The following is a 16,276-nucleotide window of genomic DNA, read 5'->3' on the forward strand; positions in this document are numbered from 1 at the left end:
TGATCATGTCTTTTTTTTTAAAAGCAAGATTCTTGCTTCCCCACCTTCTACATTTTAAAGATTGATGACATTAGAATGATTTGTGTTCTGCATCTAATCTGACAAGAAGGTTGATGTTACCTTGCTCCTTCTCTCAGGTATATGCTGTTTTGGCTTGTTGTTTTGAGTGGAAAATTTTCGTTTGCTTACTTTCTTCAGGTTAGTGACACATACATTATCCGTTTTCTTGGTTCATAGATTCACATGAATTATCTGTCGTTTGTTGATATGTGTGGGTGTATGAGTGTACATATAATGTTGTGCCTTTTTCATTCATGCTTGATTCTTACATTTGTGGTTTGCAGATCAAGCCTCTGGTGGGACCAACCAGGGATATTATAAAAGAAAATAATATCACTTACACTTGGCATGATTTCGTCTCTAAAAGTAAGCGCTGGTGTGATTGGTTGTGACTATGTTTTTGTTGTTTTTTCGTTTATATTATTTATTATTAAAGTGCCTTTATCGTTGCAGATAATCATAATGCTTTGACAGTTGTTAGTGTATGGGCTCCTGTGGTTGCTGTAAGTAGACTGCTGTTGTTTGTTTCCCCCCCTCCTCTCCCCCTCTTGATATCTTGTTCTGTTTATCTTTCTTTCTGATGAGTTTTCTTATCTCATGGGGAAAAATGTCTTTCAAGAAGTTCTTAAAATTTGGTGAGAAGTGGCATGTTTGTTATTAATTTAATATCTCTGCTTGGTAATGCTTGTTTGATATTTCTGGAACCAAGTTTCGGTTATGCTGTCTTATAGTATGTTCAGATTAGCTTTATTTGCATTCAAAAGAAGCTTTTCAGCCAAAAGCTTTTCCTTAAGCAGTTTAAAAATGATTTTTTGGGGAAAAAAACTAACCGAAACATACACTTAGTTCTTATAATTTAAAGAAATATTTTATCTTCAAGAGGTGCTGAACTGATCCTCATTTGGAACATTTTTAATACTGAGGGATTTATCATGAATAGAAAGGTGTCATATTTCTGGCTGTGCACTAATTTCTTAAAAACTCTGCTTCCTATTCTGTAATTTATTACTGTTAGCTTCTATTTAATTGTTATGTTAAATTGAATCCCCCCCTTGCAGTTCCCTTCCCTTTTTTTGTGCTTTGGTTGCTATTTTCGATTTGCTAATTCCCATTCTTTCAGATTTATCTTCTAGATATTTACGTGTTTTACACACTTCTATCGGCTGTGTGGGGATTCTTGCTGGGGGCAAGAGATCGCCTGGGAGAGGTATGTTGTATTTTGTAAGTTGTGGTGATTGACCAATTGTAAATACTTTTGATAATATGCTGTGTTATTGTTGATATCTTATACCTGCTTCTAGTCTTATCCTGTACATTTTATATATTAAACCGGTTGGTATAATTATTTTTGTGCCTGTATCTGGTCACCAGATTAGGTCATTGGAAGCACTGCACAAACTTTTTGAGCAATTTCCTGGAGCTTTTATGGACACACTTCATGTTCCTCTACCCAATAGGTGCTACCTACGAAATCTGCTTTTTTCTCCTCTTTTTTTTTGTGATTTTCATTCTTCATTTGGTATATAGCTGTCTCTGTGTGTCTCCTATCTCTATTATAGCTATCTGAGAATAAATCCTCTCTTCTTTCAGCTTTCCCCTTGAATTGTGGTGTCATCTGTATTAGCTTATATGGTTTCCTCAATATTTATTTATTTATTTATTTTCAGGAGTTCCGGCCAGTCTTCTGTTCAGGTCAGTGTTTTCCTATGCATAAAGAAAGAAATAATTTAGTTTAAATTAATACGATTGTTCTCGTCATTCCTGTGCACTACTACTAACTCTCAAATAAGAAACTTATGTTGATGGAAGGTTACAGTACAGTTGTCTTGTGTGCTGAACCTCTCTTGAAGTTTGGGAAATATCACTCATAAAATTACTCTTCATCTGAAGGTAATAGAGAAGAACAAGGTTGATGCTGCTCGGTTTGCCCCCTTTTGGAACGAGATCATAAGAAATCTAAGGGAGGAAGATTATATAACTAACTTGTTAGTCATGGAAGCTGCTATATATTTCTCTTCTCTTTATCTTTTTTCTTTCCTTATTTATTACCTTCATGGTCTGTTGACCTTTCTTACAGTGAAATGGAGTTGCTTTTGATGCCTAGAAATTCTGGGGATCTTCCTTTGGTTCAATGGCCACTTTTTCTACTTGCAAGCAAGGTAGTTTAGATATTTTAATCACGGTTGTCATGAATTAAAAGGTCATTTTTTCTAGTCTTGACTTTAGTACACTGATATTGTTCAAATTTAATGTTTATGGTTAGAGTACTTAGTCCTAATATATGACTTAATTTCTTTATTATATCCGAAGTATCTCAAAGGATAACTTAGGAGTAGTTTCTTGGTTTAATATTATATTTTTATGTGATTAATAATAGGAGTCTAGAACTAACATTAGTAGGGTTTAATGATTTGTTTTTTGCATCACATCATAATAATATACGACAGCAATTTAGTATCTTATTATGAATCCCTGCTCTCTCTTTTTCTTCTTCCTTTCTTAAACCCTACAATAATTTTCTAGTTGTTTCAAAACCTCAATTTTAACAACATTATGTTGATGCCATAGAGTATACTTAGATGCTTGCTGCAGTAACAACTTGAGGTATTCTATATTATTTACAACTTACAAGTGACACATTTTTAAAGACTTGGTTTGTAGAAAACATAGTTGTTAATAGTACGCTATAGTGGCGCTGTCATTCCAGCACAGTGCAGCTGTCGGCCGCCACTGCCACCACATTGCAGGGCATTTGTCATGTGGTGGTGATTGCAGGGGTCTGTGGCCAGAAAAAGGAGGAGTTTGCGTGTGTGATTGCGCCAAATTGGGAAAGCAAGAAACCCTATTCTGATTTTTCTAAAACAGCGTTTCAATTATTTTTAAGGGTAGAAAGGTCATTTACCCTTTATAAAACAAATATATTGATTTCATCTTTCCCACACACTGCCTCTCTGCACAAAAAGTTGGGGCCTCAACATAGCAGTTTCTCCCCTCTTCACCGGCTCACCCATTCCATTTCACCGGAGAAATCAGCTTTTCTGGGGTCTCCTTTGTTTTCCCGTTCACTGATCACTCTTGCTCAAGCTCTGTTTTGTTTGCTGAAGGAGATAAAACTCTGTTTTTCTGTTTACTTATCACTCTTGCTTCAAGCTTTGTTTTGTTAGCTGAAGGAGATAAAGTTCTATTTTTCTGCTTTTTTCTTGTTCACTGATCACTCTATGTATATGCATATTATAAATTTTTAAATAGCGGTCATCCTGCTATATTCCACTATAGCGTTTGCTATTTGCCACAATCCAGATTAACAACTATGCTAGAGAACTCAATCCTCATAAAAGTGGGCTCAAAATGAATGTTGTCATCATATAAGGGACTCAGGTTAAATATTTAGGCTATTGTGGATATTTCTATAAGTTTTATGAATAATGGCAAATTTCCCCATTTGGGTCATACAAGACTCCCCCTTATGTGGGCATTAGCTGGCTGATATGCAAGGAAGTCGAAACATCCCTCAACTCTAGCCACAATTCATGCAATCCCATATTTATATTGATGATATGAATTGATGCTTTTAAGAATATAGTTAAATTGTACAGTATGAATCAAGAATATGGTTTTAATTTCTAGGTTATACTTATGGTAGGTGGTTTTGATTTCTAGGTTTTATGCATCTTATCACAAATTGGTTTGCATGTGTATTTATGTTGCTTTTCTTGTTAGCAGAGTTCATGCTCCTGTGTTTTCTTTTTATTAAGATTGATTGATTAATTCTTTTGCATGATTGTGTAGATATTTTTGGCTAGGGACATTGCTGTTGAGAGTAAAGATGCTCAAGTTGAGCTTTGGGATAGAATTTCCCGAGATGACTATATGATGTATGCTGTTCAGGAGTGTTACTATGCTATTAAACTCATTTTGACAGAGATATTAGATGATGTGGGGAGGAAGTGGTAAGTATTAGTTATGACATTGAAATGCATTGAACTGTGTTTCCTTTCTGTGATAAGCCTAAGTTATGGATTTTTGGTTTCCTACTTGTCATTTATATGCAATTGTTTCCGTAATACCAGGGTTGAAAGGATATATGATGATATTAATGCTATTATCACAAAGAGGAATATTCATGTAGACTTCCAACTAAGTAAGTTGGCTCTTGTGATATCAAGGGTAACCGCGCTGATGGGGATACTGGTTTGTATTTATTCTTATAAACTCTTAAGTTTGGTGTATACTCCCTGTTCTTTCCTTGTTTTGTTTTCTTCTTTCTAATGAATTATCCTTGTAACACCTTTGGTGAATATTTGTAAATTGTGAAGGTGACTGATTGTGGAGTGTGAGATGACAAACTTCTTGTCTTGATATTTTTAGTCTAGCCTTTCAAAAAATTTAAAAGAAATGGCTAATTGAAATGAATGAAAACTTGAATTTTTACATGAATGCATAGGCTAGGTCCTATTCCTAATATTTTCAATCATTCATTGTTAAGCACAAATCCAGCTTTGCTGGCCCCGTACAATCCTTTGTTTGATGTGTATCTGGGATGAGAGTGAAGAAACAATTATACTTTGTTTTGCAACCTTATTTGAATATTTTTCTTTGGAACTACTTGTTTGCAATCTTTGGTTTTATAAACCTGGGAAGATTTCTAACTATATTTATGTACACGCATTGTTGGAAAAATATTAGTTAATGATCCACTTGATAAATTGGGAGGCTGAAAAGAGACAAATATGTTTGCGGTTCTTATGTTTATTGGTTAATTTAGTTGGATCTCCTATAATATTTTGTGATAATTTTATGAATTCTATCTTGTGCTATGCTTATGGTTGTTTCGTGGGAAATAACATTTGTGAATTTTAAGGATTTGACAGTATGTTGCATCTTTTCGACTGAGTAGTTCTCTTTTTGCTTTTAGTTTGTCAGTTTTAGAAAATATCTTTATCCCCCCTTAATTGTGCTACTGTTTTGTACTTCAATTACAAAAGTTGTCTCATGCAATTTTTTCTGCGAGTTATATTAGTTGAATTGTTTTTTTTAGTTAGAAGTTACTTTTAGTAGTAACACATTGTGTTTACTGTTTATGAAAAGAAGCTAGGAATCCTGGATTGCGTTTCAATGTCACCTATCCCACCTGGTGGGATAAGGCTTTAGTTGCTGCTGATGAGTTTGCTTGATCGATTTGTTCCTGTAGATGAATTTGGCTTATGCTTATCAATTTGTTGCTTAAATATATTGAATTTTTACTAGCTGTTGAAGTATGAACTTATTATTTTGTTGACAGAAAGAGTCTGAAACACCTGAACTGAAAAGGGGTGCTGTTAGGGCTGTTCAAGATCTGTATGATGTTGTGCGACATGATGTGCTTTCTATAAATCTGAGGTTTGTCACGCTTGCTGTTGTTGGCTTACATTGACTTTTTTAGTCTTCCTGCTTACTTGGATTAGGGATTAAGATTGATTATCTTTATTTCCTTTATCTAGGGAAAATTATGATACATGGAGTTTACTAACCAAAGCTCGGGATGAAGGACACTTGTTTGAAAATTTGAAATGGCCCAAGAATGCAGATCTGGTATGAGCTAATGATATTTTTCTGTATTCGTGTGCCTCTAACTTGCCTATGAATTTCTAACTATTGAGTGTTTGCAGAAACTGCAAGTCAAAAGATTGTATTCGCTGCTGACTATCAAAGAGTCTGCCTCAAGCATTCCTAAAAATCTTGAGGCCAGGCGACGGCTGGAGTTTTTCACAAATTCCCTTTTTATGAAGATGCCTCGTGCAAAGCCAGTTCGAGAGATGTTATCCTTTAGGTTAATTTTTTCTCTTGGAAGAAAATTTTCTGTTGTTGTTTCTGTTCTTATCTTTATCTTATCTTCTTGTTTGTGCAGTGTTTTCACCCCTTATTATTCTGAGATTGTGCTTTATAGCATGGCCGAACTCCTAAAGAAAAATGAAGATGGCATTTCAATTTTGTTCTACCTTCAGAAGATATATCCCGGTAATTTTTACTTTTTTTTTGCTCCAATCAGAATATAGGATTATAACTGGATGGCCTATGGATTTTAATGTGGCTTACTTGAAACTAATAATTGGAAGAAAGATGATAAAAATATATTTCTGATTGATATCTCACTGTACATAATGGCTTATAATATATATACAATGCGAGATACTATTCTTCCTAAAAAACAGCAATTACATCTAATCATATCTATCACTATAAATGGAATAAATCTGTAAATAGAATAAATCTACACTAAATCTGTACAATATCTTAACAATATCTACACTAAATCTGTACAATATCTTAACAATATCTCAACACTCCCCCTCAAGCTGGTGAATGGATATCTATCATTCCCAGCTTGCATGTAAGTTCTTGAAACCGTTCCATGGGAAGTCCTTTAGTTAACATGTCTGCCAGTTGGAGCCCTGAAGGAACATGTGTTGTGGCTATTAATCCGCTGTCCAACTTCTCTTTGATGAAGTGTCGGTCAATTTCAACATGCTTAGTTCTGTCATGTTGGACCGGATTATGAGCAATACTGATTGCTGATTTGTTATCACAAAACATCTTCATAGGAGCTTCATATTTTATTCTCAAGTCATCTAGTATGATCTTCATCCATAGCAATTCACAAACACCTTGTGCCATAGCCCGAAATTCTGCCTCAGCACTTGATCTAGCAACAACATTTTGCTTTTTACTTCTCCAAGTCACCAAATTCCCTCCAAGAAACATGCAATAACCTGATGTTGATCTTCTATCAATAAGGGATCTTGCGTAGTCAGCATCGGTGTATATTTGCATGGATAGGCTTCCACCCCTTTTAAACAACAATCCCCTTCCAGGTGTGGCCTTAAGATACTGTAGGATCCTATCAACTGCCTGCATATGTCTAACCCTTGGATCATGCATAAATTGACTGACTATACTAACAGCATATGCCAAATCTGGTCTAGTATGTGCTAGGTATATCAATCTTCCTACTAGTCTCTGGTATAGTCTTTTATCAACTTTAGGACTTTCCTCATCACTTCCTATTCGATGGTTTTGCTCAATGGGAACACCAGTAGCCTTGCAACCAAGCTTTCCAGTTTCTTTGAGAAGATCTAAGATGTATTTCCTTTGTGAAATGAAGATACCTTGTTTAGAGTAGGCAACTTCAATTCCGAGGAAATACTTCAGTTTCCCAAGATCTTTCATTTCAAACTCAGCTGCTAATTTTTTCCTCAGAAGCTGCTGCTCAACCAAATCATCACCCGTTATGACAATGTCGTCAACATACACTAATAAAATAGTGAGTTTTCCATCTAGTGTATGTTTAAAGAAGAGGGTATGATTTCCTTGACTCTGTTTGTATCGCAATGAAGTCATCGTCTTCGTGAACCTTCCAAACCAAGCGCGAGGGGATTGTTTCAATCCATACAATGCCTTTTTCAGCCTACACACTTTGTTTGTCTCGCCAGTGATGTTATAACTAGGTGGAGTCTCCATGTAAACCTCCTCCTCTAGGTCTCCATGTAAAAAAGCATTTTTTACATCAAATTGATGTAACTCTCATCCAAAATGAGCAGTAAGGGAGAGCAAGATTCTGACTGTGTTCATCTTGGCTACTGGGGCAAACGTCTCCTCATAGTCAATCCCATATGTCTGTGTATATCCCTTTGCGACTAATCTTGCTTTATATCGATCTAATGAACCATCAGATTGATATTTCACTGTATATATCCACCTGCATCCAACTGATCTTTTGCCATCAGGTCTCTCAACAATCTCCCAAGTTCCATTCTTCTCTAATGCTCTCATCTCCTCATTCATAGCTTGAACCCAATTCTCATCCTTCAATGCTTCTTGTACGGAGGTTGGGATTTGGATAGGGCTGCAATGAAACTCTGGTGCTGCAAAGAAAGGTGTTTAGAGGAGACAAATTGAGAAATAGGATACTTGGCACAAGTCCTTTTTCCTTTTCTCACTGCAATTGGTAGAGTATTTAGGTTAGGCTCACAAGTATTCAAAGGATCATTTTCCAAGTCAGGAATGAAAGAGTTAGTACCTTCAATACTTACCATAGGTTCAGACTCTTGAAGTTGCTGTTGGTTTGATTCAGGTTTCCTTCTCCTTTGATACACCAAAGTTGGTGTAGCTGCTTTAGGTGGTGGAGTAGAGGGTATCAATTCTTGGGTAGAGTCAGATGAGTTTCTAGTAGGAAGTAATGGCTCTTGCGTATTAGTGAAAGGTAAAGGCTCTTGTGTTGGAGGAAAAAATAGGAATGACTCAGGGATAAATGATTCAGCTTCTGAAAGACTCTCCCCCTGAAGCTGAGGACGGAAGAAAGACTCAGTCTCATGAAAGGTGACATCCATGGAAGTGAAGAACCGACGACTGGATGGGTGAAAACATTTGTATCCCTTTTTATCAGGAGCATAACCTATGAAAATGCACTTAACAGCTCGGGGATCAAGTTTATGACGATGTTGACGATGCACGTGAACAAAAACCACACACCCAAAGATTCGAGGTTGTAAAGTTTGCATAATAGGAACAGAGGGGAAATGGGATAACATAAGTTGCACAGGGCTCATATTTCCAAGAACACGAGAAGGCATGCGATTAATTAAATAGGTAGCAGTTAAAACAGCTTCACCCCAATATGAATTAGGGACAGACATCTGAAAAAGTAAGGCCCTAGTGACTTCTAATAAATGCCGATTTTTTCTCTCAGCCACACCATTTTGTTGTGGAGTATCCACACATGTAAATTCATGAATAATGCCATGCTTTTTAACAAAATCAGAAAATTGTTGATTCACATACTCCCTACCATTATCAGAATGCAAACGTTTGATAGTTTTGCTAAATTGTGTTTGAATCATATTATAAAATTGGACAAACAATTGAAAAACTTCTGATTTATCTTTCATTAAAAACAACCAGGTTACTCTTGTGCAATCATCAATAAAGGAAACAAACCATTTAGTGCTAGAGATATTAGGAATAGAAGCAGGACCCCAAACATCAGAGTGAATAAGTGTGAAAGGCTCGTCACATTTATTAGAACTAGATGGAAATGACACACGATGGTGTTTTGCAAATTGACAAACATCACAATGAAAAGACTCAACTGACTGGTTGACAAACAATGATGGAAACATAGACCTAAGTAGGGAAAAAGGCGGGTGACCAAGACGCTTGTGCTGTAACCAAATTTGAGAGACTGTAGACTCTGAACTTGTTTGGTGACATGAAGAAAGTACCCTCTGACTGGAACCACCTATAGCTTGTAACTTGAGGAGATAGTATAACCCTCCTGCTTCCTTGGCAACTCCAATCGTCCTTCCCGTGGCAAGATCCTGAAAGACACAATGGGAACGGAAAAAAATGACTGCACAATTATTGTCTTTGAGAAGTTTATGAACAGAAATAAGGTTATGGGAGAGCTGAGGGACATGAAGCACATTATGTAAGTGTAGGAAAGGGTGAAGGGAAACAATACCGGAGCCTGCAACTGAGGTACGGGAACCATCAGCTACAGTTATATGGCGTGTGCCTAAGGTGGAATGGTAAGAAATAAAATGTGGGGTGTGAAAGGTCATGTGATCAGTTGCACCATAATCAATTATCCATAAATCCTCAGGTACAATACTAGAAGCATTAAGAGATTGAGAATAGAAATTCTTACCAGACAAGGTTAGAGAGCAAGAGCCAGAGGGCTTACTAAGAGGGGTGAGGAGAGTTCTCAAGTGGGCAAGCTCATCTTTACTAAGGGCTGGAACTTCATTCTCCACTGGTGTATGTTCTGATGTGATGATATTTTCTGAGGTAGTCAGATTGGCCTGACTAGGGGACAAGCCTCGAAATCCTCCCATGCGACTAAGAACATTGTCCTTGCCATGAAGTCTAAAACAATTCTCCTTAGTGTGTCCAGGCTTCTTGCAATATGAACACCAACGATTATCTCGGGAAGGCTTCAAAGAGGTTGAAGAAGGTCCTGATTTTGCTGTCTTACCTGCAACCAAGGCGGATCCGGCCGTGGGTTTGTCGTCAAGCATAACAGCTCTACGACTTTCCTCGCCTCGAACAGTGTAAAACACTTCAGACAATGAGGGTAGTTTCTCTTTACCCAGAATCTGAACCCGAATAGGGTCATATTCTGGATTCAAGCCAGAGAGAAATTCAAAGACCCTATCCCTGTTAACAAAATCTGTCAGGATGGAAGCATCTTTGCTACATTCCATCTGCAGATTCTGGTATTGATCCAATTCAGCCCATAGACCAGTAAGAATCCCATAGTAATCTGTCATAGTCATTGCTCCTTGCTTGATTGAGAAAATCTTCGTCTTCAACTCATAACAAGTAGCAATATCTTGCTTCTTAGAGAAAGTCTGGTGAAGGACATCCCAAATCTCACGAGAAGAGGATAGGAACATACAATTACGACTCACATCGGGTATCATAGAGTTCCACAGCCATGTCATAATAAGAGAATCTTCATCATCCCAAGCCTCAAAGTGAGGGTCTTCCTTGGTAGGAGGATTTCCCTCAATGTGGGATAATTTTCGACGACCTTTGAGAGTACGCCGGATAATTTGACCCCATTGCAAATAATTTTTCCCATTCAAGTGATAGGTAGGGTGTAGGACAGGAAGGTCATTAGGATTTAAAGGTGTAGGTGGATTGGGAGAGGAAGTTGAAGTGGAATGGGTAGCATTAGTGGTGGTTTGAGGGGTGATTTTAGGTGTTTCGGATTCTGCCATAGGTAAAGGGTGGCCGGAGGTAGGTCAGAGTGATGCTGCGGTGGTCGGATATGAAAGAGAGGTTGGAGAAAAAATGGCCAGAAAGTTGGCCAGCAGCGGTAACAGTGGTGGGTGTGGGAGAATACGACGGAAGAAATATTGGGAAAACAAAAAAAAAAAGAGGCGTTAGGGAAGAGACAACAATTAAGGCTGTAGAAATTGTCCAGCAATGAAGGCTGGAATGCAGCGGAAGGTGTTCAGGCTCCCAGGTCGGGAGCTCTGATACCAAATTGGAAGAAAGATGATAAAAATATATTTCTGATTGATATCTCACTGTACATAATGGCTTATAATATATATACAATGCGAGATACTATTCTTCCTAAAAAACAGCAATTACATCTAATCATATTTATCACTATAAATGGAATAAATCTGTAAATAGAATAAATCTACACTAAATCTGTACAATATCTTAACAATATCTACACTAAATCTGTACAATATCTTAACAATATCTCAACACTAATCAATTTGGCTTTATTTTAACTTGAGGTGTATGGCTTATTTCCTTGCAAAAATCGCAATCTGTCCAATTAATTTATGGCTATAGTTGAGCAGGTCAATTTCTCAAAATACTTCTGTGCTTTTATTTTATTAGTAATTAAATGAAGAGCCTTGCCAATTACCTTTGGGCTAAATTCATATTGAGAAGGGTTGAAATCATTTACTTTTATGTTAGCCTGATCCAATTATTTACTTTTGGGTTGAAATCTGACCAAACTGGTTTTTTTCCAGTGTTGCTGGATAAAACTAGTTATTGTTTGAGAAAGGTTGACCTGATTGCTAGTTGCTAATAATCTTGCCAACTCATTTACTTTATTTCTGATAATTGGGCAATCCTATTACATTCTAATTCATGACACTGGGCTGTGGAATAAAATATAATTGGGTTGTCTGAAACAATTTTGTTAAATTAATTTGTTGGTCCCTGTGCTCTTTTGGAATGTTCAAATATGTTTGTATATTTTAATAGATTATGTATGAACCTGATTACAAACTTATAAAAGAAAAGGAAGCTATTGAATATGCTTAAGAAGTACAAACACATAATTGAACCAAATTATTATTGAGATCGTGCAAGCCTGATTTCAGTGGTTGTTTTGAGCTCTTGGTTACTTTCAGGCTGTGTCACCGTAATAAAATAATCTACACTGCTTCCTCCTCAATTCATAATTATCTATACATGTATATGACTTTTTATATTATTATCCATTAATTGATGGGTTTCATAATTCAATGCAGATGAGTGGAAAAACTTTCTTGCCAGAATTGGGCGCGATGAAAATGCTCCTGAGACTGAGCTATATGATAGTCCTAGTGATGTTCTTGAACTGCGATTTTGGGCTTCTTATCGAGGGCAAACATTGGCCAGAACAGGTAATGTTCATCAGTATGATTCTTCACTGATTTGCTTGATTTTCTTCTGTGGCTTTTCTGTATGCCTTCTTTTTTGCTAGTCCAAACATGTTTACTGGTTATATATATTTTCATGTTATGTCATATATTAATTTAATAAAATAACATGGAATCATATAAAGTAAAGTTAGATGAAATTTTGAATTATTTTAAAAGAATTATATTAGAAATCCTGCATGAATTATCCTTCAGTAGTTGGTACTGAGTTGGGGTATTCAAGCTTTTACACATGCCTTTTGCCATTGCCAAAGACCTCAATTTGGTACCCAACTACTGACGTTTCTCGAGTATAATTAAGCATGAAATGGCCATGATATGACCGTTGGTTCATACTATTCATACCTGCTTTAGCAGCTTAGCAACCAGTTTGATAAGATGGCTCCGTTTGATTAATGGACTGATTCCCATTTACACCAGTTGGATCTGCAGGATCAAGGTCTAGTTTTCTTAATTATATTGCATATGATGCCCTCTAATGCAAAAAGCCTTTTAGGTTTAAAATATGGACACTGCTGAAATTTACATAATTATAAAGAATGGAATTCCAAGGACAGAATCTATTTCACTGCACTGGGTTATAGAGGGTAAGATACCTACTTACCTAGTTTAGGTTTTAGATTGTGTCACTTCTATTCTTAGGAGATATCAAAGGTTGCCCAAGAATGTATTTTTATTGATCTAAGCTCTTTGTAACTAATGCCACTGCTTTTTCTGGTTTCATTATGGGTTAGTGTCATGCAACAGTCATGGTTATAGCAAGCATTTAGCATAATGAGTCAGAACTGAGAAATTAGTACAAGTAGATTATGTCAGTGAAATAAAAAATATTGTTTTAGTGGTGTTGATGGATAGATTGCTTCTTATTAAAAGTGTAGATATATGCAATGGTCGGAAAGATAATGTTGAACGACCAAAAATGCATCCTCTGAAATTTTTCATGGACAATTTTATTTCCGTAATTTTCTGTTCTTTGTTGTTTGAAATGCACAGTTCGGGGGATGATGTATTATAGAAAAGCTCTTATGCTTCAGACCTATTTGGAGAGAACAACAGCTGGAGGTAAGAACATACAACTCCTTCATGGTTTTCATTACAATTCTATGCTGTAATCTTCGTCTTTTGTTTTGTGATTTAGATTTGGAGGCGGCAGTTGGTTTTGATGAAGTGGGTGATACTCAAGGCTTTGATTTATCCCCTGAGGCACGTGCCCAGGCAGATCTTAAGTTCACTTATGTTGTGACATGTCAAATTTATGGCAAGCAGAAAGAGGATCAAAAGCCTGAGGCTACTGATATTGCTTTACTTATGCAAAGGTAGGTTCAGCAATTTTACGGATCAACTTTCATGTATTGGCTATTTGCTAATTGATTTTCTTAATTATTGAATGCTTAAGTCTATAGCAGCACCTAATTTTTCAATTATTTATGCTTTCAGAAATGAAGCACTTCGTGTCGCCTTCATTGATGTTGTTGAAACTTTGAAAGATGGAAGAGTGAACACAGAATACTACTCAAAGCTTGTGAAAGCTGATATCAATGGGAAAGACAAGGTGCCTGCCATTTTTTTGTACTTCTGTATAAACTTAGAGCATTTTCTACATTCTGTTCACTGGTTACTATTTTCAGTATAACTTTCTGGCCAGCTTTATTGCATGTTGGTAGTAGTATAGTTGCTTTTTTTTTTTTTAATGCTTATTGCTTTTTCTCTAGCATAATAATCCAATATATATATTTTCTTACATTTAATTATGGTTCAGAAGCTAGGGTTGTTTTCAAGTCTTGTGTATCATTCATAATCTGTTTTAACAGATTTTAGTGACTGAATTAACATTTAATTATGGTTCAGAGTAACTATTTATTTTATTTTTACTTTTTCTACCTTTGTTATTGAAATAGATTGACATATTTTCTTTAATGGCTCCACCTCCCTTTCCTGAATTAGATAGCTTTTGATATTTTTCACTCCCTTTATTGAAGCTTTTTGATGTCACAGGAGATATACTCGGTGAAATTACCTGGAAATCCCAAACTTGGTGAAGGGAAGCCTGAGAATCAAAATCATGCAGTTATATTTACCCGTGGAAATGCAGTCCAGACAATTGACATGAATCAGGTGATAGTTTTTAATAGCTGTCTTTAATTGACTTTGTGATTATTGATAAGGACTTGTGTTGTATTCTCTCTTTATGCCCCTTCTATTTGTAATCCATTCTCTCATGCAATGTATAATTCGATATCTTCATGGCATTGACCCACTACATATCCCCAAAATAAATTTTGTTCAAAATTTGCTATTTCATTATTTAGTTGATAGTGTATAATATCTTTGTTCTTGCTTTAGTTTTGATGCTTAGTATAATTTATTATAGGATAACTATTTTGAGGAAGCTCTGAAGATGAGGAACCTTCTTGAAGAATTTCATTCTGATCATGGGCTTCGTCCTCCTACTATACTTGGTGTTAGAGAACATGTCTTTACTGGAAGGTATGTGTGGCTTTAATCCTTTGATAGTGTCCTTTTTGGACTTAATTATTCCCTGTTCGTATTTTTGAGTAACTTCTTTGTTACTGTATGCAGTGTCTCATCTTTAGCCTCATTTATGTCCAATCAAGAAACTAGTTTTGTGACTTTGGGCCAGCGTGTTTTAGCTAATCCATTGAAGTAAGCTTATTGTACATTAAATAGTGATATCTCTATCTAAAGTCAAACTAAATATGGTTGAAATATAACAATTGTGATCTATTCAGGGTCCGAATGCACTATGGGCATCCTGATGTTTTTGATAGAGTATTCCACATAACCCGTGGTGGTATCAGCAAGGCTTCCCGTGTTATAAACATTAGTGAAGATATCTATGCAGGTATGGCTGTTGCTTTTGCTTCATAGAAATTTGACTGTTCTGGTGATGGAAAACAATGCTGCATTGAAGTAATTTAGCTACCAATCCTACCATTGTACTGTTTATAGAATCTATTGGCTACAATGTTATTTTGTAAACATTTCAAAGCGTAATTATTATAATAAGAACAGCCTTTCATCTTATGCTTATTTTACAAGATAAATATACTCGGTGATTATGGTCATATTATCACAGCAAATAAAATACTGTTGTTTAAATACATTGCTGGTAGTGATGGTAATTTATAAATTAGGCAGAATTTAAGGTTTAAAGTTAGTTGGTCTAACTCTGACACCTTTAAAAAAGGGAAATGGGTATAATTGCTCCTTGTGATGTCCCCTCACCTTCAACTTCCATTGTTCAAAGATCTGTTGCATCTTGTATACTGACTCATGGAGGGGTGTCAGGATTTTTTGTTTGTCTGGCATGGGTGAACAAGACGAAGGTCACATTGTTTGTTGGGTGTTGTGCAGCAGAAATTAATTAATCACAATAGAGATTTTCTGTTATCCCTAAACTTTAGAAATCTATTCTAATTATATACAGCTAAGGTCATGTGTTAATCGAATATAAATACAATGGAGCAGAACTGGAAATTGTGCGTGAAATTTTGTTGAAATATACATTATATATAACATACATTTTTACTCGTTCACGAAACAAAACGTTTTTCCTTGGAAGTCGTGTTGTCAGGATTGATTATGTTTGTGTCAAGACAGACACTAGACACATGAATGTTTTTTGGCTTATCTCTACTACAGTTTCCCTTTAATCATTGCTACTATTTTGTACACAGGATTCAATTCAACCTTACGTCAAGGAAATGTTACCCATCATGAATATATTCAGGTGAAGCTCGCTATTTAATGATGCTTCAACAACAAATCCTGCTCTAATAGTAAAATTTACAGGTTGGTAAAGGAAGAGATGTTGGGCTCAATCAGATTGCATTATTTGAAGGAAAGGTTTCTGGTGGTAATGGTGAACAAGTTCTCAGTCGTGATGTATACAGACTTGGACAACTTTTTGATTTCTTCCGGATGATGTCTTTTTACTTTACAACAGTTGGATACTACTTTTGTACCATGGTATGCCATATATG

The 16,276-nt window shown here is 36.0% G+C and overlaps 1 protein-coding gene across 2 annotated transcripts in view; it reads left to right on the top strand.

The window, feature by feature from the left end:
• Nucleotides 1-16,276, top strand: part of LOC113873286 (callose synthase 9) — a 43,417-nt gene that overhangs the window by 14,627 nt on the left and 12,514 nt on the right. For both annotated transcript variants that reach the window (XM_027511337.1, XM_027511338.1), the window contains exons 19-42: nucleotides 138-198; nucleotides 345-426; nucleotides 514-563; nucleotides 1,181-1,267; nucleotides 1,432-1,517; nucleotides 1,728-1,752; nucleotides 1,951-2,045; nucleotides 2,138-2,219; nucleotides 3,850-4,010; nucleotides 4,131-4,251; nucleotides 5,342-5,439; nucleotides 5,541-5,631; nucleotides 5,709-5,869; nucleotides 5,948-6,057; nucleotides 12,102-12,236; nucleotides 13,266-13,334; nucleotides 13,411-13,588; nucleotides 13,710-13,824; nucleotides 14,268-14,387; nucleotides 14,644-14,759; nucleotides 14,853-14,936; nucleotides 15,023-15,135; nucleotides 15,971-16,023; nucleotides 16,086-16,262. In XM_027511337.1, the coding sequence (XP_027367138.1) occupies nucleotides 138-198; nucleotides 345-426; nucleotides 514-563; nucleotides 1,181-1,267; nucleotides 1,432-1,517; nucleotides 1,728-1,752; nucleotides 1,951-2,045; nucleotides 2,138-2,219; nucleotides 3,850-4,010; nucleotides 4,131-4,251; nucleotides 5,342-5,439; nucleotides 5,541-5,631; nucleotides 5,709-5,869; nucleotides 5,948-6,057; nucleotides 12,102-12,236; nucleotides 13,266-13,334; nucleotides 13,411-13,588; nucleotides 13,710-13,824; nucleotides 14,268-14,387; nucleotides 14,644-14,759; nucleotides 14,853-14,936; nucleotides 15,023-15,135; nucleotides 15,971-16,023; nucleotides 16,086-16,262 (2,470 nt within the window). The remainder of the gene's footprint in view (nucleotides 1-137; nucleotides 199-344; nucleotides 427-513; nucleotides 564-1,180; nucleotides 1,268-1,431; nucleotides 1,518-1,727; nucleotides 1,753-1,950; nucleotides 2,046-2,137; nucleotides 2,220-3,849; nucleotides 4,011-4,130; nucleotides 4,252-5,341; nucleotides 5,440-5,540; nucleotides 5,632-5,708; nucleotides 5,870-5,947; nucleotides 6,058-12,101; nucleotides 12,237-13,265; nucleotides 13,335-13,410; nucleotides 13,589-13,709; nucleotides 13,825-14,267; nucleotides 14,388-14,643; nucleotides 14,760-14,852; nucleotides 14,937-15,022; nucleotides 15,136-15,970; nucleotides 16,024-16,085; nucleotides 16,263-16,276) is intronic.

This window comes from Abrus precatorius, unplaced genomic scaffold (genome assembly GCF_003935025.1).
Source record: "Abrus precatorius isolate BTA unplaced genomic scaffold, Abrus_2018 Scaffold7, whole genome shotgun sequence".
NCBI classification, from domain to species: Eukaryota; Viridiplantae; Streptophyta; class Magnoliopsida; order Fabales; family Fabaceae; genus Abrus; species Abrus precatorius.